The 23,069-nt window shown below is 40.0% G+C and overlaps 1 protein-coding gene across 4 annotated transcripts in view; it reads right to left on the reverse strand.

Moving 5' to 3' along the window:
* Positions 1-23,069, reverse strand: part of SIK3 (SIK family kinase 3) — a 256,890-nt gene that overhangs the window by 62,321 nt on the left and 171,500 nt on the right. For all 4 annotated transcript variants that reach the window (XM_043481447.1, XM_043481445.1, XM_043481446.1 and 1 more), the window contains exon 4: positions 19,021-19,182. In XM_043481447.1, the coding sequence (XP_043337382.1) occupies positions 19,021-19,182 (162 nt within the window). The remainder of the gene's footprint in view (positions 1-19,020; positions 19,183-23,069) is intronic.

The raw sequence follows: 23,069 nt of genomic DNA on the forward strand, positions 1-23,069 counted from the left end.
AAAGAGAATGAAAGGAGAAATCAGGAAACAAAAGAGTTATTTGTAACACATAAAACAAAAGACATGTTCTTACTATTGAAACAAAAACTCCTATAAATCAGTAAGACAGACAACCCAGTAGAAACATGGGCAGAAGACATTTTTTTAGCAGACACTTAAAAAAAGCAAAAAGATATAAAAGGAGTCCAATCTCACTATTAAGATGAAATTAAAAACTAAATCTACAATGAGATAACCATTACACACTCAGTGGTTTGGGAAATATTATAAAGTGTAATAATATCCAGCACTACTAAATATAAAGTGAATAGCTAATAGGGACCAACTGTATACAGCACAGGGAACTCAACTCAGGGTCCTGTAATGGCAAAGTATGGAGAAAAAAATCCTAAAAGGAGTGGATATGTGGATATGTATAGCTGATTCACTTTGCTGCATACCTGAAAATAGCTGAAACGACTACAGTTGTAAATCAGTCAGTTCAGTCACACAGTTGTATCCGACTCTTTGCGACCCCACAGGCTGTAGCACGCCAGGCCTCCCTGTCCATCACCAACTCCCGGAGTTTACTCAAACTCATGTCCATTGAGTCGGTGATGCCATCCAACCATCTCATCCACTGTCATCTCCTTCTCCTCCCACCTTCAATCTTTCCCAGCATCAGGGTCTTTTCCAATGAGTCAGTTCTTCACATCAGGTGGCCAAAATACTGGAGTTTCAGCTTCAGCATCAGTCCTTCCAATGAATATTCAGGACTGATTTCCTTTAGGATGGACTGGCTGGATCTCCTTGCAGTCCAAGGGACTCTCAAGAGTCTTCTCCAACTCCATAGTTCAAAAGCATCAATTCTTCAGCGTTCAGCTTTCTTTATAGTACAACTCACACATCCATACATGACTACTGGAAAAACCATAGCTTTGACTAGACGGACCTTTGTTAGCAAAGTAACGTCTCTGCTTTTTAATATGCTATCTAGGTTGGTTATAACTTTTCTTCCAAGGAGCAAGCATCTTTTTATTTCATGGCTGCAGTTACCATCTGCAGGGATTTTGGAGCCCAAAAAAAACAAAGTCTGTCACTATTTCCACTGTTACCCCATCTACTTGCCATGAAGTGATGGGACCAGATGCCATGATCTTAGTTTTCTGAATGTTGAGTTTTAAGCCAACTTTTTCAGTCTCCTCTTTCACTTTCATCAAGAAGCTCTTTAGTTCCTCTTCGCTTTCTGCCATAAGGGTGGTGTCATCTGTATATGTGAGGTTAGTGATATTTCTCCCAGTAATCTTGATTCCAGCTTGTGCTTCATCCAGCCCAGTGTTTCTCATGATGTACTCTGCAGATAAGTTAAATAAGCACGGTGACAACATACAGCCTTGACGTACTCCTTTCCTTATCTGGAATCAATCTGCTGTTCCATGTCCAGTTCTAACTGTTGCTTCCTGACCTACATACAGATTTCTCAAAAGGCAGGTCAGGTGGTCTGGAAGTCCCATCTCCATAAGAATTTTCCAGAGTTTGTTGTGGTCCACACAGTCAAAGGCTTTGGCACAGTCAACAAAGCAGAAGATGTTTTTCTGGAACCCTCTTGCTTTTTCGATAATCCAATAGATGCTGGCAGTTTGATCTCTGGTTCTTCTGTCTTTTCTAAACCCAGCTTGAACATCTGGAAGTTCATGGTTCACGTACTGTTGAAGGCTGGCTTGGAGAATTTTGAGCATTACTTTACTATCATGTGAGATGAATGCAACTGTGCAGTAGTTTGAGCATTTTTTGGCACTGCCTTTCTCTGGGATTGGAATAAAAACTGACCTTTTCCAGTCCTATGGCCACTGCCGAGTTTTCCAAATTTGCTGGCATATTAAGTGCAGCATCATCTTTTAGGATTTGAAATAGCTCAACTGGAACTCCATCACCTCCACTAGCTTCCTAAGGCCCACTTAACTTAGCATTCCAGGACGTCTGGCTCTAGGTGAGTGATCACACCATCGTGACTATCTGGGTCATGAAGATCTTTTTTGTGTAGCTCTTCTGTGTATTCTTGCCACCTCTTCTTAATATCTTCCGCTTCTGTTAGGTCCATCACCATTTCTGTCCTTTATTCTGCCTATCTTTGCATGAAATGTTCCCTTGGTATCTCTAATTTTCTTGAAGAGATCTCTATGATCACTGAGGAAGGTTTTCTTATCTCTCCTTGCTATTCTTTGAAACTCTGCATTCAAATGGGTATATCTTTCCTTTTCTTCTTTGCCTTTCACTTCTCTCCTATTCACAGCTATTTGTAAGGCCTCCTCAGACAACCATTTGGCCTTTCTGTGTTTCTTTTCCTTGGGGATGGTCTTGATCCCTGCTTCCTGTACAATGTCACGAACCTCTGTCCATAGTTCTTCAGGCACTCTGTCCATCAGATCTAACCCCCTGAATCTACTTGTCACTTCCACTGTATAATCGTAAGGGATTTGATTTAGGTCATACCTGAATGGTTTAGTGGTTTTCCCTACTTTCTTCAATTTAAGTCTGAATTTGGCAATAAGGAGTTTATGATCTGAGGCACAGTCAGCTCCCGGTCTTGTTTCTGCTGACTGTGTAGAGCTTCTCCATCTTTGGCTACAAAGAATACAATCAGTCTGATTTCGGTGTTGACCATCTGGTGATGTCCATGTGTAGAGTCTTCTCTTGTGTTGTTGGAAGAGGGTGCTTGCTATGACCAGTGTGTTCTCTTGGCAAAACTCTATCAGCCTTTGCCCTGTTTCATTCTGTACTCCAAGGCCAAATATGCCTATTAGTCCAGGTATCTCTTGACTTCTACTTTTGCATTCCAGTCCTCTATAAAGAAAAGGACATCTTTCTTGGATGTTAGTTCTAGAAGGTCTTGTAAATCAACTATAGTTCAATTAAAAAAAAAAAAAAAAAAGCCCAGCACTGGTGAGGACATGCAGGAATGGGAACTCACACAAATTGACAGACTGGTTTAATAACACTCAGTGAAATCTGAAAACATTTATACAGTACAACCTGGAAACATTACTCCTCGGTCTAGACTCTTAGATGTTTAAAAATGCACATGGGATGTTTAAGAGTGCAATATTCATTGCAAGATTGCAACAGTAAGAGCTTCAAACTGAAAGCAATCCAAATATCCATCCATGGATAAAATGGAAAACTAACTTGTGGTATACTTCTATCATGGAATACTAGATAGAAATAAAAAAGAATAAATCCTAGCTATACAGACATGGATAAATCTTGCAAACAGTGTTGTGTGAAATAAAACACAAAGTCATATATTCAGCATGATTCCATGACACATAGGTCAAAAACAAGCAAACTATATTAAGGATGGGCCCACTCACATTACATTCAATATAAATGGCACCTCTAGGAACAAAACTTCTGAGAGATATATTGCACAGGTGGTAAAAACTACTTTTAAAAAAACTATCAAGCAACGAAGTGATTAACATGAGTATCAAGACAGAGATTACCCCATGGGGGAAGAATGAGGTTGTGATGGGGTGCCCAGCTAATTACATTATCTATTTTTTGACCTATGTGGTAATTTGCAGAGGTGTTTGCTTTATAGTGATTCATTAAAGTGTACACATGTGGTTAATGCACATTTCTGTTTATATACATGATATTTCATAATAAGCAAAGAAAAGAACAGGATCCTTTTTTCTCCTCTACTTCTATTTTTTGCCCTTAGGGGACATTTCACTGGGCTCTAAGCTCCATTATCCACATGGCTCAGGCGGGGAGGGATCAGGCTGTTTTTCTTACCTGAGTGTAAATCTCCAAGCCTTGAACTGTGAGCAATAAATTTCTGTTGCTTATAAGCCACTCAGTCTGCAGTATTTTATTACTGCAGCCTGAATGGACCAAGACACATTACTTATAAATAGTTTAAAAATTCATTTTAAACATTTTAATCTATACTGTCACCAACTCCCTTAACTGGACAAGAGCTGCCAACAAAGAACACCACTAAAAGAGGTTTACATTTTCCTTCTTTTCCTTCCATATGGCCAACTTTGCCTCCCCTCTGCATTTCCCCACTGGCAACCATAAATTTGTTTCCTATGTCTGTAACTCTATTTCTGTTTTGTAAACACATTCATTTGCAACATTTTTTAGATTCCACATATAAGCAATATCATATGATACCTGGCTTTTCTCTGCCCGACCTACTTCACTCAGTATGACAATCTGAGAGTCCATCCATGTTGCTGCAAATGACATTATTTCATTGTTTTTATGGCTGAGTAATATTCCATTTTACATATATATATATATATACACATATATATATATCTCAATCATATCTTTTTTATCCATTCATCTATCAGTGGAAATTCAGGTTGCTTCCATATCCTAGATATTGTAAATAGTGCTGTGTATTTTTTTTCTGAGGAGAAAGGGAACAACAGAGGATGAGATGGTTGGATGACATCACTGACTCAATGGACATGAGTTTGAGTAAACTCCAGGAGTTGGTGATAGATAGGGAGGCCTGGTGTGCTGCAGTTCATGGGGTCGCAAAGAGTTGGACACGACTGAGTGACTGAACTGAACTGATTTTTTTTCTGATGATAACTTTTAATTACTCAAGTCCCAGAGGTAGGAAGCCAGTGGAAGGGCAGAGCCTAAGCATTTCTTCACCACCTCAGGCGCTTTGTATTCAGTCACTGCCTTCCTTCAGCTTTCCAGAACTGCCGTCCAATGCCGCAGTGCCGCACGGCCCCAGTTCCCGTCCGCCTGGGTCACAGGCTCCGTTCACACAGAGCAGGATGGAGGGCACGGGTGCATCAGACAGGGAGATGCAGAAGCGGGCCATGTCCACGGGGATAACAAACAGCAGCAACAACAAAAGTAACACAGAAACTTAGGGCAAAGAAGAGAATACGTTCAGTGCATGTTCCAAGGTTAAGTATATATATTTTGCAGTTTTGAAGGTGAAAGTCGCTCAGTTGTTGTCTGACTCTTTTCTCCAGGCCAGAATACTGGAGGGAGTAGCCTTTCCCTTCTCCAGGGGATCTTCCCAACCCAGGGATTGAACCCAGGTCTCCAGTGCACTGACAAATGTCAAAGAAAGGAAGGGGGAATGGACAAGAAAACCTTATTGACCTTCTGTGCTCTCATGACAATATGGGAGAAATTAATTACAGTACACCTACTTGATATGCAATCACTAAAAATGACTATAGGGAGCAGCATAGGGAAAATGTTTGACATAATATGAAAGATAAAAAACACATGTAAAATGGTACCTACAGTGATTAAAACTATAAAAAAAAACTTGCATAGAAAACAAATGCATTCAAAATGATGACAATTTTAAGGTAGGATTCCAGTTTGAATCTTTTGCTGCTGTTTAAATTTCCTATAGTATACTTATATTATTGCTTTAGTACTCCACATTAAAAAATTTTTAGGGACTTCCCTGGTGGTTCTGTGGCTAAGACTCCATGCTCCCAATGCGGGCGGTCCAGGTTCGATCCCTGGTCGGGAACTAGATCCCACATACAGCAGCTAAGAGTTCATGTGCCACAACTAAGACCTGGCTCAGCCTAATAAATAAATAATATATTTTAAAAAAATTTTTTAAAGATAAAGCCTTTAATAATAAGAACTAAAACACTGAGCAGTTTTAGAAAATTCTCGGGTACAAAGATGCCATAAAGATACTTTTGTGTTGCTTACTCTTTATTTACTAGCAACAGGAAGAAAATTATGACCTACAGATTCAATATTAAAATAATGGATATTATAAAGAGTTACAGAAGGAAAGGGAGAAACAAGAGAAGAAACTGGTTAAAGTAAATATTCACCCCCACACAACAGAAGCCATATGGGTGGAGCTGTTCCCTTCATGTGGCCTATGGTCATTTATTTCTACACTCACAAGTGGCTCCTAACATAATTGGTTAAGTCTCTTTTCCAAGCCCCGAATACCCTGGTTGGTTAGCATTTGTCTGCAGGCTGGAATGGTATCTTACATCCCCTTCTCTTAATACAGAGCAGGAGACTTTAATTTGAACCATATGCCTGTCTTCTAGGGATGGTTTAAATGCCAGAGCTTTACTATCCAGTTTGAGACTTGAAGTCCTTTGTTCTAGGCAAGATCAGGAGCCTGGGGCTATATGGGGCAGTGATACTGTGGCCCTAAAAGGAAGTACATCATCAAAGGGGTGTGTCTGTGTGGTAAGGGGAAAGAGGGAACGGGTGGCATGAATTTGAAAATCAGGACAACTGACTGCAACAGGAAATTTTTTTATTTGGTCTACCACCTCAGAGTAATGCCCTTGACTTCTTTTCTGGCTAACCAAGGAGAAACCCAAAGCAGATGGAACAGATTAGGGCTAGCCTGCAGCCAGTCCCAGATGGTGACAGTGTCTGTGAAGGTAGACGGTAGCACAGCTACAAGCGACAGCCAACGCCGCCAAGACTCACTCATGCTTCATCTCATTCCCTCGCTGTGGGAAGTAAACAGCTTGGAAGTATCGGGCAGAGGAAAAAAGTGAAGTGGGAAAATAGCTATTTATCCTGAACAAACAACCTCACCAGCAAATACTGTGACTAAATCCTTCATGTTTTAAAATCTTAAAGTTTCTGAAAACTTATAACCCCAACACTGCACTTGCAACTAGAGACAAAGATCAAGAATATAAATTCTGGCCATTGATTAACTTCTCTATAGACTAATAAGTACAAGGCAGGGGCCATAAGCTGTCAGGTGTACAAGCTAAAAATGACTTGAAGAACCAAAGATCAAGACCCGTGAAGGAACACTTTATAAACAGGATTCAGACTGTTACATGGACTACTAAGATAGAAGTGAAGTGAGAAGTCACTCAGTCGTGTCCGACTCTCTGCAACCCCGTGGACTGCAGCCTACCAGGCTCCTCCATCCGTGGCATTTTCCAGGCAAGAATACTAGAGTGGGTTGCCATTTTCCTTCTCCATATGACACAAATCATGCTTTTCCTACACAACATCACTAGCCTAGGAATCATGTGACCCAAACGCTTTACTTGGAATTGAACACAAGAGTCAACTGTGCAGATCTCAGAATATTGGTAGTGACGAAAGATGAGTTTCAAAGTTCCCAGGAGTCTCCATATTAGTTTGCTCTTAAAAATGGGTCTTGGGAAGTCCTCGGCGTTTAGCAATCCCTCCAACCTCTGGCTGAACTTTCTAACTAGGAGCTAAAAGAGAAGTAATGCCAAAAACTACTGACTCACAGCCTGAGCATTTATACTCAAGAGAAATTTCTTCATGGGAAAAAAAAAAAATCAAGTAATCAGCTTCTGGAAGGGGGGTGGGCATTGATTTAGTTTAAGAAACCAGAGAAGGTCAGAATTGAAGGAGGCGAGAGATAATTCTCAGGAGATTGAGAGAATATATGTACCTTCCTGGAACGTGTTAGAGAGCTATTAAAGGGCCACTCTGTGGCCGCTTCTAGATTACACCACATATGAGGCTCCTCTGCACCCATCACTTAACCTTAGGAATCTCCTGAGGCTCTGCAACTTCCCAGCACTAGGTGTCTATATGCAGTATGCTATCTCTATGGAAAATTAAAGTTTAAAAACAAAAATGCTGGACCAGCATTACATGGGTATTTTCAATGAATGACATGCATTTTCCCTCAAAGCGTTAAAGTATCTTAGCAGTTAGGAAAACTGAACTTGGCTATTTTTAAATGAGATAACAAATGAACCCTCTCCACTCTATTATAGACAGCACTACCCTTCTCATGAAAAACAACCCTCCCCCAACAAAACATATGGATGTGAGAGTTGGACCATATGGATGTGAGAGTTGAGAACTGGGCCATAAATAAGGCTGAGTGCTGAAGAATTGATGCTTTTGAACTGTGGTGTTAGAGAAGACTCTTGAGAGTCCCTTGGACTGCAAGGAGATCCAACCAATTAATCCTAAAGGAAATCAGTCTTGAATATTTACTGGAAGGACTGATGCTGAAGCTGAGACTCCAATACTTTGGCCACCTAATGCAGAGAACTGACTCATTTGAAAAGACTCTGATGCTGGGAAAGATTGAAGGCAGGTGGAGATGGCTGGATGGCATCACTGACTCAACCGACACGCGTTTTAGCAAGCTCCGGGAGATGGTGAAGGACAGGGAAGCCTGGAGTGCTGCAGTCTATGGGGTTGCAAAGAGTCAGACACAACCGAGTGACTGAACAACAACAATAACCCCACAAAACATAAGACCTTTTCATCAAACTCTAGTTCAGAATAGACGTTTACAGGAAAGGGTTGTACTGAGATACTTTCTGTAAGACCTACAAACAATATGCACTGGAATTCCTGGAAACATTTATGCATACTATTATAGTCGTAATTCTAAATCATATCACTTAGAAAAAAAAAAGTCCAATCATTTAATCAGGTAAGTTTCTAATACTGATAGGTGAGCACACTAACAATTTTTTAGCGCCTTTTACAGACCATAATGAATTAAGATCCTCTTAAATTCTCAATGAAAACTAAAGATACCAAATAGATATATAGTATATAGGTACAAAAATAATATTTTCCAAAATAAAAGTTAAGACATATAATCTTATACAGAGAAAGCTACTTTTGGAGAAAAGTTGGTATGATCACCTTTAAGATTCTAAACTGTCACCTAGAAACTAAGTAGAATGGATTGGGAGTTTGGGATTAGTGTTAGATGCACACTATTATATACAGGAAGGATAAACAATAAACTATGCTGTAAATCATAATCATCTTTCAGTAAAAAAATAAAAGTTCACTATAATATTATTCAAGGAAAATTGTTTTGCCCATTTAACAAATGACTCATTAATGTATTTAAGTTATGTAAAAAAAGTATTTATCTAAAACTGATACATTTAGTTTGGAAGTCACCAATGCACTGAGATTGTGCATGCATGTGTGCTCAGTTGTGTCCAACCCTTTGCAACCCCATGGACTATAGCCCACCAGGCTCCTCTGTCCATGGGGTTTCCCAGGCAAGAATCCTGGAGTGAGTTGTCATTTTCTTCTCCAGGAGATCTTCCTGACTCAGGAATCGAAACTGCGTCTCTTGTGTCTCCTCCATTGGCAAGTGGATTTTACTACTGCACCACCTGGGAAGCTCCACATGTTGAGATTATAAATTGAGATTACAAATAGTCAAAAACTCCATGATCTTGTATTCAGAATGCTTACATTTTTGATCCTAAAAAAACCCTATTATCTAAATTATTTCCATATTTTGTTTTTAAATGGTAAAATGGATAAGCAAGTTTAGCACTTCTTTGCAAATAATACACAATAATGTGTGCAGTCTTTATTCCCAATAAAGCAAACTAGATTTTACATGTGTCTGTGTGTGCGTACATAGAAAAATTTTAGCTTTTGAATACCTAGAAACATCTATAAACCATCTGTGATCAGTGAAGATGATCCATGAATTTGGCAAGGTCTTGAGACATTGTAGAATTATCATTTCCAACCTCATTAATTAAAATTTTAACATAAATGTTTATTATGCTTTATATACTGTCCAACAGTCCATGTAAATCTAACAAAATTTGATTAAAAACCGCACACTGGTCAACACTATCAAGGGTCCCCAACCACTTCAACTGAGCAATAACCATGATGATTGAGTTACAAGCAGGCTCCTTAGCTCCCAGCCAGCAGGTGGACTCACTTGCTTTACTGTCAAAGGCTCTCAAACCATTCCATGTAAGAGTTGGGAGATCTAAATCACTACTCCATTTATTTACCACTAATGGTGGCTCAGACAGTAAAGAATCTGCCTGCAATGTAGGATACCTGGGTTCAATCCCTGGGTTGGGAAGATTCCCTGGAGAAGGGAATGGCAACCCATTCCAGTACTCTTCTTAGAGAATTCCATGGGCAGAGGAGTCTGGTGAGTTATAGTCAACAGAGTCTCAAAGAGTCAGACATGACTGAGTATCTAACACACACACACAATTATCCTCCAAATGAATGACCTGCAATTAATAGCAGTTTGTGTAAGAAAAACCTAAAGTTGGGGAAGCAATTCTTTATTCTCCATTTCTCAAACTGGTTCATGTCTGCATGTTCTAGGCATAATGCTGAAGTATGCCAAGAGTTATGTGAAACTATAAGCCAAATAAAATACATCTTCTGGGAGTATCAATTTTTTCCCTATGTTAAATAAAGTTGAATTATTTTAATATTAAAACAAATGTAATACAACATTGAGGAGGATACAAAACGTGCATGAATTTAAAGATAAAGCATGTGATTTACAAAGTGAGCAATTCCAGACTATGTAACCAGCCCCCAACTCCCCCCCAGCCTGTGTGAGTTCATCTCCCTCCGTGTTAGGAAAACCAGTGGGAAAATCTGAGAGGTGATGCTTTGTACTGGTAGCATAGCTATTGTTAATGAGACCCCAAAAACAGAAAATTGGTTTTGATCCTACCAAGGTGCAATCACTTTTCAAGATCAACAAAACCTCACACTTATAACCCAGAACTATGACAGACAAAAATATGCTCCCTTAAATTTTTAACTTCACAGAGTTTTTTTCACAAATCAAATATGTGTACCTGAAACACCTTTTGAATGAAAGTACATTAATATTTCATTGTGAAGTTCCAGTCTTAAGAATATGATTCAGAAGAGAGAATTTCCCCAACTGCATTTTCCCAAGGGTCAATATACGTGACGGTTGCTTAGCCCTGCTAGTTGAGAGTCCTCACCATTTAAGGGTGTGAGTACCGGGTGAGGCGTTATGACATCTAGGCTCCATTAGGACCCAAATCTGGGAAAGTTACATGGCCTCTCCGAGTCTCAATTTACTCCCTGTCAACCAGGGAGGTGTACTGAAAGATTACTGAAATAAAGGGTGTTAGTATCATGACATAAAATTTGGGAGTGATATGATGAATATTGCATAACTACTTTTACTGAGGGATATTCTCAATCACCAGACTATGGATGGGGTCTCAGAAACCAAGGTTTCCAACTTTTTTTTTTCTGTAGGACTATATCTCAGTATATTCATACTGGGGGTGAAAGGTCAATGAAGTTATTACCAAATGTTTTCGTTTCTCACTTTTAAAAAATGAAGTAGTCTAGATCTCACTGCATTAAAGGTCAAAAATTTCCACAGTACCTTAAATCCATGCACTGTGGAAATTCTTTCCAAAATATTGGCTTTGCTGTAGCTGAACTTCAGATCTTTGCTGTCTACTGATTGCCAACTAAAACAATAACACCGGAGTGGAAACCATCTCATGGAGACCATTCTGGGAGTCGACATTTAAAGAAAAAAGTTTCCAACTTCCTTAGGTTAAAAAAAAAAAAAAAGTTTCCACAATTTTCAAAACATTCTCATAGCATCGGAGTATTTCAAATAACTTTGCTTCATGGAATAATCCAGCTACATTTGGGCAATCTTTTATAAATCTAGAAATTTCTCTACTTAGTTTCTAGGGACAAGAATTAAAATTACTTCCAAACAGCAGTGCATCAACTGTTAAAAATAAGGCAACAGCAGTTTTCTTTGATAGCTTAATATAATCCGTCAATAAGGAAATCTGATTTCTCTATTTCTAAACAAACATTGACTGCAAGTTCCCTCTTCCTGGCCCAGCTATGTGACTGGTTACCCAGTCCCAGAAGCTCTTCCTTGCTTGCATCTCTTGTGTCTGTTGCCCTTTTCTTCCTTTCCAGGTCCACTACCACCACCTGTATGCAGAATCTTACCATTTCACAGGCCTTCCCCACCCCACCCCACCCCACCCCATTCAACAAACTTATTTATTGAGCACCTGCTATGTTAGACCATTGAGGAACACATAATAGAGGTAAGCGTGGGAACTCCCCTGCTTACAGTCTAGTGGAGGAAATACACAAGAGCATGGATACCTCCGGAAAAAGGCAGATACCTGAAGTGGTACCTTACAGACGAGGGATAATTAGATAAAGCTACATCCCATTGCCTCAGTATGAACTTTTGATCCGTCTTTTAAACTTTTATTTATTTTTCAGAGTACACGTTCACAGTGCTTTACAAGGCTGTGTTAGTTCCTGCTGAAGAGCAACATGAATCGGCTGTATGCATTTCACAGGCTTTGAACTGATCTTCCTATGGCCTTCCTGTCCCCTCTCCCGACTCTTTTCTTTCCCTTATCCACCCTGAGTCTGATTTATTAAGCCTAGAAGTCAAACAATCTCGCAATCCAGTATAAACGCCGCCCCTCCCCACGTTCTCAGGCATGCCTCCCCTCCTCAAGTCTTCCCTCTCGCCAAGCTTTTCTGCAGACATGCTGTGTGCATCCTCTGCTATTCACGCTGCTCCAGCTCAGGCTCCCATTGTAACCAAAATAACCCCCCAATCCTCACCACGTGCACAGCGACCCATGTGAACTGGCCTGTGCCAGCTCCCTCACTTCATCCTTCCACTCCCCGCCTTATTTATCATCTCCAGCCAGGCAAACCTGTCTCTTATCCCCTAAACATGTTACCGTCACCTCACTCAGGCCTTTGCCTTGCTCTTCCTTCTGTTTGGAAGGCTGTGCCTGTCCTGGTTATCCTCCCACAAGTCATTTTACCACTTTCACAAGTCCTTATGAGAACTTTTTTCTTTATTAAAAAAAATTTTTTGGCTGGGTTTCGTGGTATGTGGGATCTATCTCAGTTCTTAACCAGAGATCAACCAACTCCCTCTCCCCGCTGCATTGGCATCATGGAGTCTTAACCACTGGACCACCAGGGAAGCCCTATGCGAGCTCATTTGTTCACGTGTTTACTGTCTATCTTCTGCCATCAGAATGTTAGTTCCAAGGGACTATTTTACCTGCTGCTGTATCCCCAAGGTATCCCCAAATTAACATTTGCTGATCCTATTGGTGTTCTCTCCTCAACACCTATCCTTAAAGAAGTCTGCTCATCCTTTAAGACTCACCTCAAGGGCTATATTCTCAAAAGGATGATTCTGTCCTCATCACTGCTGTGTAAAGTTCAGACCCACCAAGTTATTGAGCACCTACTGTAGGACAGGTATGTGCAAGGCAGCAGGAGTGAAACAGTAGACAGGATCTGCTGACAATCCCTGTGGCAGTTGTTATCTAAGGGAATTTTGCAAACGAAAGTGGTTTCTTCATCCTCTGAACTCTGTGGTAATGGGACTATACAATTAACGTGATGATGAATCACAACGTGCTTTGTAACATCTCTCGCTATTGTATCAAACTGTAATTTGGCAGCTGTTGACCATGCTGCGACCCAGGGATATGAGGATGTGCTGAGGGAGCCAAGCTGTGCCTCCCCCATCTTGCATCTGCTCCTCTGTGGTCCTCACACATCTGAGGCAAGAAAAGAGAAAGATTAGAGACCAAGAAACCTATTCTTTTCCCAGCGACAAACTCTATACAAGAAAGGGGTTTGCAGGAGTGCTCTTTAAAAGAAATTCAAAGTTTTAGCAAGTTAAAGGTCTTTTGGAAACTCTAGTTTTCTAAACAAGCTATACTTGTATGCCAAATATGAAATTAAATGATATGTGTGAAAATGCCTTGCAAAGTACTTTTTATATGTGCTTGTCTTCAGTCCCTTAGTTGTGTCCAACTCTGCGACCCCATGGACTGTAGCCTGCCAGGTTCTTCTGTCCACGGAATTCTCCAGGCAAGAATACTGGAGTGGGTTGCCATTCCCTTCTCCAGGGGATCTTCCCAATCTTCCCAACCCAGGGATCGAATCCACATTTCTCACATTCCCTGGACTGGCAGGTGATTCTTTATCACTGAGTCACCGGGAGAGCCCACTTTTCATATACATAAAGCATAACCTCATTGCTGTCTACGCATTTGCTGCCCAAATAATACTGTAAATTCTTGAGGGTGGGAGTAGGTTCTCAGTCTTCTTTTCTCTGTTCCATGATAGTGGAGCATAAAGCTTTTGTTAAGAACCGTGAAGATTTTAGATATCCACTAAAAATTCTTAGACTTGGCAGTTCTTTCAGAAATAAAATTCTTTATTCTGAAAACAATCAATGCTTATTCTGGATTGCTAATGATAGAAACCAGAGAAACACTGGTCTGGAAGAAGCACAAGCTGGAATCAAGATTGCTGGGAGAAATATCAATAACCTAAGATATGCAGATAACATCACCCTTATGGCAGAAAGTGAAGAGGAACTAAAAAGCCTCTTGATGAAAGTGAAAGAGGAAAGTGAAAAAGTTGGCTTAAAGCTTAACATTCAGAAAACTAAGATCATGGCATCTGGTCCCATCACCTCATGGGAAATAGATGGGGAGACAGTGGAAACAGTGTCAGACTTGATTTTTGGGGGCTCCAAAATCACTGCAGATGGTGACTGCAGCCATGAAATTAAAAGACACTTGCTCCTTGGAAGGAAAGTTATGACCAACCTAGATAGCATATTAAAAAGCAGAGATATTACTTTGCCAACAAAGGTCCGTCTAGTCAAGGCTATGGTTTTTCCAGTGGTCATGTATGGATGTGAGAGTTGGACTGTGAAGAAAGCTGAGCACCGAAAAATTGATGCTTTTGAACTGTGGTGTTGGAGAAGACTCTTGAGAGTCCCTTGGACTGCAAGGAGATCCAACCAGTCCATCCTGAAGGAGAGAAGTCCTGGGTGTTCACTGGAAGGACTGATGCTGAAGCTGAAACTCCAATACTTTGGCCACCTCATGCGAAGAGTTGACTCACTGGAAAAGACCCTGATGGTGGGAGGGATTGGGGGCTGGAGGAGAAGGGGACGACAGAGGATGAGATGGTTGAATGGCATCACCGACTCGATGGGCATGAGTTTGAGTGAACTCCAGGAGTTTGTGATGGACAGGGAGGCCTGGCATGTTGCAATTCATGGGGTCGCAAAGAGTCGGACACGACTGAGCGACTGAACTAATGATAGAAACATGTTTCAAATAATCCTAGAGAAGACAGGTTTGTGATCAGCACTAAGAAGCCTTTTTAAATTCTAAACCCAGAAAGACAACAAAGTATTCACCTGGGCTTCATTCTCTCTAGAAGTAGCATATAACAAAGATTCATAGCTAAGAGTTTAATCACAAAAACTCTTAAACCATGGACCGATGTTGCATCTTTTAATGCCTATAACTGAAATTTACCTCTTGTGTCCAGGAAACACACATTCTGTTGAAGAGGGCAAATACGGGCTTTTATACTTACTAGATTTTTACAGTAGTACCAAGAGTATTACATGTAAACTGTCACATTACTTCATAGAAAAAGTAAACAAATTCCTGCAAATACAAACATCCCTAGAACAACTTATTCATCTATTTTTGAACAGGATACATGACCTTTTCATCAAAACCACTAGGTATAAACAACGGACATGTGGACACAAGGTGGGGAGGGGAGGGTGGGACAAATTGGGAGAGTGGCAATGCCATATACACACTTCCACAGACATATATGCATCACCACGTGTAGAACAGGTAACTAGTGGGGAGCAGCTCTACAGTACAGGGAGCTCAGCTCTTTGATGACTCAGAGGGATGGGATGAGGGGGCGGGAGAGAGACTCAAGAGGGAGGGGATATATGTATGCAAATGGCTGATCACTTCCTTGTATAGCAGTAACTAACATAACATTGTAAAGCAATTCTATTCCAATAAAAAAAACCCACTACATAAATATTGACATAAGGAAAACAAACCCTTAGATTTCCTAATCTGAATTTTTATTAATTCCATGTTAATTTGCTACTATAATATATACGATTCTTTTTAAATGAGGTGCCTAAGACTAACACTATTTTAAATAAAACAAAAAAAATCTTCCTTTCTTTCTCATGTGTTTCTTTTTATATGGTAGTTCTTTCTTACCAAGATTTACAATAATTTGTCAAAAATACTATTGAAAAGATCTGAAAGGATCTGAAAGTTACTTTGGGCTTTGAGAATAAAAACTGATTTCATTACTTATCTGCCTGTGTCCTGTCACAACCATCCAACATACCTCTCCAAAACTAGTCATGCTGTGGTCAGCTTCAATTAGGAGCATTTCTCCCTCTGGTCCATTGAACTCAGAGAAGGCTTGGGAGACGAGAATGGGCGTTCTATCTAACTCACGTGTAGGAGGAGCAGCTTAGGCAATGGCTGAGAAACTGCGTAACGACAGCATGTGGGAAAGAAGGCAAAGCCAGTGTCTGATAACTGCAGAGGAGCACAAACCCAGAGTGCTCATTTATCCTCTGCTTTGCGGTGAAAACAAATAACGAAAACAGGCTTTACGTGAATGAAGTAAAAATCCTGCCAAAATATATGTGTTAATACACAGAGAGCCCAGAGCTGAATGCCAGCATCCCTAGGAGTCTAGAATTACACATCAGCAGGTAGAAACTCATATTGTGACGACATAGGTTTAACAAAGAAAGCTTTAAAAAAATCTCCTTATCCAAATATTTGTCAGTAGAGACTCTAAATTGTCACCAATCCCTGCTTTATTACCTGGCTTTTCAACGCAAAAATTAAAAGCCATACAAATTGCGTGTGTGTGTGTGTGTGTGTGTGTGTGTGTGTGTGTGTGTGTGGCTTTTCAACGCAAAAATTAAAAGCCATACAAATTGCGTGTGTGTGTGTGTGTGTGTGTGTGTGTGTGGCTTTTCAACGCAAAAATTAAAAGCCATACAAATTGCCCGTGTGTGTGTGTGTGTGTGTGTGGCTTTTCAACGCAAAAATTAAAAGCCATACAAATTGCCCGTGTGTGTGTGTGTGTGTGTGTGTGTGTGTGTGGCTTTTCAACGCAAAAATTAAAAGCCATACAAATTGCCCGTGTGTGTGTGTGTGTGTTAGTCACACAGTTGTGTCCAACTCTCCATGACCCCAGGGACTGGGGCTCACCAGGCTCCTCTGTCCATGGAATTCTCCAGGCAAGAATACTAGAATGGGTTGCCATTTCCTTCTCCAGGGCAAATTGCCCTTAACTAAACCAAAATGGTTCTAAATTCAAAATCAAGAACAAAAAAGCATAACAGGTTTTTTTTTTTTTTTTGGTCTTTGGTCAGCAGAATAAGACTGTAGCAGAAAACCTGGGGCTTTTTTTTACTCACTATCTTAATTACCAGTCCAAAGAGCCCTACAATGACATCTGCGGCTGGCTGAATAATAGTCCTTCAAAGATGTCCCTGTCCTAATCCGTGGAACTTTTGAATGTGTTACCTACTTTCGCAGACATGATTAGGTCAAGGATCTTAAACTTAATTTATTAAAAAAAAAAGGATCTTTTTTTTAAACTTCATTTATTTATTCATTAAAAACTTTATTTATATATCATTTATTTGGCTGTGCTGGCTCTTGGTTGTGGCACTTGGGATCTTCCATCTTCGTTGCGACCTGTGGGATCTAGCTTCCTAACCAGGGGTGGATCCTGGGCCCCTCCTGCACTGAAGTGTGAAGTCTTAGCCACTGGACCACCAGGGAAGTCACTAGGTTAAGGATCCTGGGCAGGAGAGACCACCCTGGAGGGCCCAATATAATCACAAGGGTCTTTTCAAGAGGGAAGAAGGGGGAATAGACTAAGAGTGAGAGATGTGACAATGGAAACAGGAGGTGGAAGAGTGATGTGAGAAAAGGGCTGGAGCCAAGGAACACAGAAGGACTCCAGAAGCTGACGAAGGGAAGGACACAAATTCTCCAAAAGCCTCTAGATGGAGCCAGTCCTACCCCACCTTGATTTCAGCCCCACACAACTCATTCCAAATTTTGGACCTCCAGAGCTGTAAGATAATACACTTATAGTGTTTCAAGCCACAAAGTGTGCGGTCATTTGCTACATCAGAATAGATAATTAACACAATATTTTATTATACTTTTAAGGATTGTGAAGCTTAGTAAGTATTATTATCATTAATTCAATTGAAGCTATAATAATGACAAAAGAGGGTTTGAAATTGTGAGGCCTTTCCCCCTGCCCAGCCTTGTGAGAACTGTCAGCATCTAGAGAGCATTACAGAATAAAAAACAGACATAAGGGCAAATAAAAAATTTAATTTCATGTAAGTAAAAGAAAGTATCTAATTCCTGTCTGCTGTATATTGAGCAAATACAGGACTCAAAGAGCTCACAGTTGAAAAGTTCTAATCAGCCCAACTCAGATAAACATAAGGAGAGGTGAATCCCAAGGATGTGAAAGCAGAGCCTGGAAAGTGGGCGGTTATGTACACAAAAGAAACGGTCAGAAGAATCACCAACCTACAGACAGGTACTCCGACCTCTCATGTGTAATATAAACTTGAATTCTGAATTACCATCTGGTCAAGGAGGGAAATCTTTAGAACTGCTTCTTACTTAGGTTTTTCGAGACAGTTATATTCTAGCTACACTTCTGTTTTCTATATGAGACTCCCTTCCTTTTTTATCTGGGAGATGAGGGACATAAAATGTAATACCAAAAACTGTCAGAAAACAAAAATGGCTTATTTTCATATCTACAGTTTCCATATAGACTGCAGTCACTTTCTTCTATCAATAGGTGGTGAGCTTGCATTGGTTAGGCAAATGCTGGCAGTTTAGGAAAACTGAAATATGAGGAGACTGAGGCAGTGAAAAGTGCTTTTTCAGGCACTGTCAGATGAGCAGATGAATGAAATCTGAGGATGAAAAGAGATGGACTGCCTTTAAACCACAGTAAGACCTATTCCTCTTAAAATCACAGTCTTAAGAATAAGCATGCTCTGTATCACAAATGACACAAATCAACCTTCTCAAGTGAGGGTGGACATACAACTTTATGGGGTCTTTTTACTACTTTATTCTATGTTGTATTCCTTATTTAAAAATCACTTTTTCTTTTCTCCCCAACCTAGTTGCATCAGAAACTATGTGAAAAATTTACATAAGTGTATTTTGAAAGTTTATTAATTTTCAAGCCACACACACAAAATCCTTTTCACAGTACTTCTTTCTGAATAGACAGAAACAAGACAATCCCTTGCTTTAAGAACCCTGAAGGAAAAGCTTCTTTATTCCTATTGCACATCCTCAGCACACTTCTCACCTGCTATCTTGATATTCAGGTTGGCGTCCAGAAGCAAATTTTCAGCTTTTAAATCACGATGAACAATGTTCCGACAGTGACAAAAATACACGGCTGCAACAATCTGTTTGAACTTCCGACGGGCCTCCTTTTCTGCCATCCTGCCATGGGCCACCAGGTGGTCTGTGCCAAAGAAGAATACCATCAGTTCTCATTTGGGGACTGGTATAATTTCAAAAGGTAGAAGGAGGAGGGTTGCACGTGGGCCCGGCACAAGAGTGAGTCAAAGAAGTGAAACAAACAAATGGACAACAATGCACTTATAGTCTTGATTTGTAGCTATAAAATTCATCAGTAATCAGCACCCAAACCCCATTAAGTGTAAATCCCGTTACACATGTATGTGTATAAGAGCACACTCACCCCACCATAAGAAAGGGAGAGTTGTGAGGGGCACAGGTGATGGTTTTCTTCAAGGACTGTAATACTCAGCACCTGCCTGTTCACAGCTCCGTTGCAAAAGTTTACACATACACAGCAAACATGCACATGAGATAAGTATCAGTATCAGCAATATTTCCTGTGCTAAAGGGTGAGTCAAAAAGCAGAGTCACAGTAATCAATCATTTTAGGAGAGAACAGACAGAAATTAGTCATTACTAAGGGGGGAAATCCTGCTTTATATAGGACTCTGTCCAGGCTGGTATCTCTTTTGCTCTCAGGTGTTACAATCTGACATAAAAATGTATGTATTTGGTGACTATTCTCTGGAATGCACAGCAATATGCCTGCATCTTTACAAGTGCAATTACTGTGCTTACCAAATATTTTAAAACTGTTATGAAGCTTTACTGATAACATCAATAGAAAACCAAATGAAGTTTCTACCACTTTAAATGAAATAATCTCATTGGCTATGTTGCTAACTAAGGTACAACAAAAGAATTTACATGTGATAAACTTTGTATATCTCTAAATCAGGCTGTCTACTATGTTTAAAAAGGAATTGGGTTGATTCATAAGTTCTATAACTTTTTTCTAATCAGGGCAGTAGGTTTATATTAAACCAATGACATGCATATCCTAACCCAGTTCTTCATCTAACAACAAATACGGGTCATGACAGCTGATGGGATTAGAAACGTTAGTGACACAGTTTGCTCTGTCTGAAATCTGTAATAGCCTCTCAGCACTATCCTTAAACCAACTGATCCAGCTCGGGAAAAGATATATTTGCCATCATAAGCATCCTGAGATGGTGGGAAAGTGAAAAATTAGACAATATAAGTGACTATATTATTGTTTGTTTTCTAATAGTGTTTCAGTAACACTACCTGATTGTTTTGGCACCATCTCAAACCCCCATGGGACCAGTCAGATATATCTTTCTTTCACCACAGAGAAGAACTCTGAAATAAAATATATGCTCTAGTCAAGACTAAAAAGATTAAGAGCTTAGGACAAGAAATGGGGGAAGAGGGTGTAAAGAAGAGGGGGAAAAATGATAGTTCATCTACACAGCAGATTCTCTGTGTTGAACAATTCAAACAACACTCTGACCACAAAGAACATAAAACTTTGGAGACCAAGTACAACAGTAATTTTAAGAGCAAGGTTATAAGTAGATTATTTAAATTATTAAGACAGACTCCTCAAAGAAGCTGCTATAATTGTTAAGAGTTATCAATGACCCACACACAAAATCTTTGAAGCATTTCCCTCAAAAACAATCATTATTATGGCCAAGATTACCAATTTGGTAGAAATAAAGAGAAAGTAAGAAGACTTTAGCTTAGATATTGAAAGGACAGCTTTCCACCAGAGTTTGGAGGTGGTGATAAATGAGCTCGCACACTGGTATGTTTAAGCTTCTGGTATGATCTGTCAAATGAACTTCAAACAACACAAAAGCCTCAGAGAGGGACAAGGAGTGAACATAAGCTGCTGAAGAACTGGACAGCCGTCAGAAGTGGACACCATGCACCACTGCAAGAGGCCATTCTCTAACAGTACCTGCTCCTTTGACCCACTACTGCTCTTAATCCAAGGCCTAATTATTCTAATAATGTGTTTTAGCTGCTAAACTCTGTCTAATTAAAGAGCTTTGAAGAGACAGCTATTCTTGAGAAACACAAAAATAAGCCCTTATGAAGTTTTACCATCAGAAGCTCATTTGGCCAAGCCACCCATTAATTAAAATGCCCAGGAGACATTCATCTGGCAGTAAATACTAATTACCAGAACACATCAAAGAGCTTCTTAAACACAACAGAATGATTAATTTAGCAATTTCCAAAATAAGTGATTTTCTTTTATTAAAAAAAACTCTTTATATTTTCGAAGTACTTTGTTTTCCTAAAATGATTGGAAAGTTCTCAAAAATGTTACACAGGCCAGGAGCTGGTGGAATGCAGACTAGTTCTGTTTTATCTCTAGAATGACACTCTGGTTGTCCTTGGATGAATCGTTTATACTGCCAATATCTCTATCTCTTGATCTGCTAAACAGAAATAAATTCTGTTACATGCTATGGCCAAAGAAAGAACAGCATATTTGGGAATACACTCGCACTTTGTCTAAGAGTTATCATATATGACAAAATTTTAACTTCCAAAGACTTTTTTTTTAAAGCTATTTTAAAACAAAGTTCCACTCAATACTACATAAATGCTATTTCAGCATCTGGTTAACAAATCATAAGGATCTTTGTTCAGGATACTGTAGTGCTCAAAATTGATTTTTATTATTATACACCAACTGTCAATGTTACATGGTTCTGGTTACAAGGTATTTGTGACAGCACACTGGGTAAAACAGCTTAAATTATATAGCACTTTCACTAAAGAAGGCTTCCCTGGCGGCTCAGATGGTAAAGAATCTGTCTGCAATGCAGGAGACCTGGTTCGATCCTTGGGTTGAGAAGATTCCCTGGAGAAGGAACTGGCAACCCACTCCAGTATTCTTGCCTGGAGAATTCCATGGGCAGAGGAGCCTGGCAGGCTACAGCTCATGGGGTGGCAAAGAGCTGGACACGACTAAGCGACTAACACTTTCACTTTCTTTCCCTAAAGATATCTACAGTATCCCTAGAGCTATGACTATAAAGAAGACATACACAATTTACTTTTTAAAAAATGTGTTAGCTGTAAACATCAGATGTTTTTTCTGAGCCATTGTGTTTGACGTTTAAGTTTTCTTTGGGAGTTTTCTTCCCCACATCCAGGATCTTCATCCTGGCTCAATGTCATTCAGACTGCAGCCTCTGCCTTTATTTTTGCCCATCTTATTACCACCACTCCCCCCCCACCTACCAACCCACAGCCCTTATGAGTTTGCTTGCAGTGTAAACCTTAGGGTCTAGTGGGTGTGCCAGGAAGCCAACAGCCTGCAGTGGTTTGCAGTCCCTGCTGAAATTGCCTTTCAGCTGCCTGCTGACAAATGGCTGCTTTATGTTCATGAATGCTCCATAGGCAAGGAGCAAAAATTCTTCCAGTTCAAATATGATATTTAACTTTCAGCAAAGAAACCCAGAGCAGGAGGCCAACCTGGACTTAACACAAAGTCACAGTGCTGGAAAACATACTGGGGTAATTTCAGAAGGCAAATGAAACAAAACGGCTCCTGAACCACTTTAACATTCAAAGTAAAACATATTTTGAAACTTGTCAGGAGAAACCCAGTTGCAAGGAACTCTAAAGAGTTGTTCTGCTTCTTCTGGACAGCTTAGTGAGCTAGTTCTCCGAAATACTGGGCGAGATCCCACCCACATCACTAGTCCCAAGCAACCCACCCAGCTAGGACACTAGCTTCCTCTATTCCTAGGCTCGTGCCCCCACCCACTCACCCGAGTCTAGACAATATGCAATCTGTCACAGTAAACCCCTTTTCACCATCAATTAACTACTAATCTACTTAGTTCCCACTGTACCTGCAAATTTAAAGGTATTCTCTATCTTAACTTCAACCATTTCAACCCTGACAAAGATGAGGTGACTCTCAATTAGAAGGAAAAAACAATTCTCCTGTTTTCTAGCTCTTATTACAAGGAATCTACGAAATAAAAACTATAA

Source organism: Cervus canadensis, chromosome 11 (assembly GCF_019320065.1).
Source record: "Cervus canadensis isolate Bull #8, Minnesota chromosome 11, ASM1932006v1, whole genome shotgun sequence".
NCBI classification, from domain to species: domain Eukaryota; kingdom Metazoa; phylum Chordata; class Mammalia; order Artiodactyla; family Cervidae; genus Cervus; species Cervus canadensis.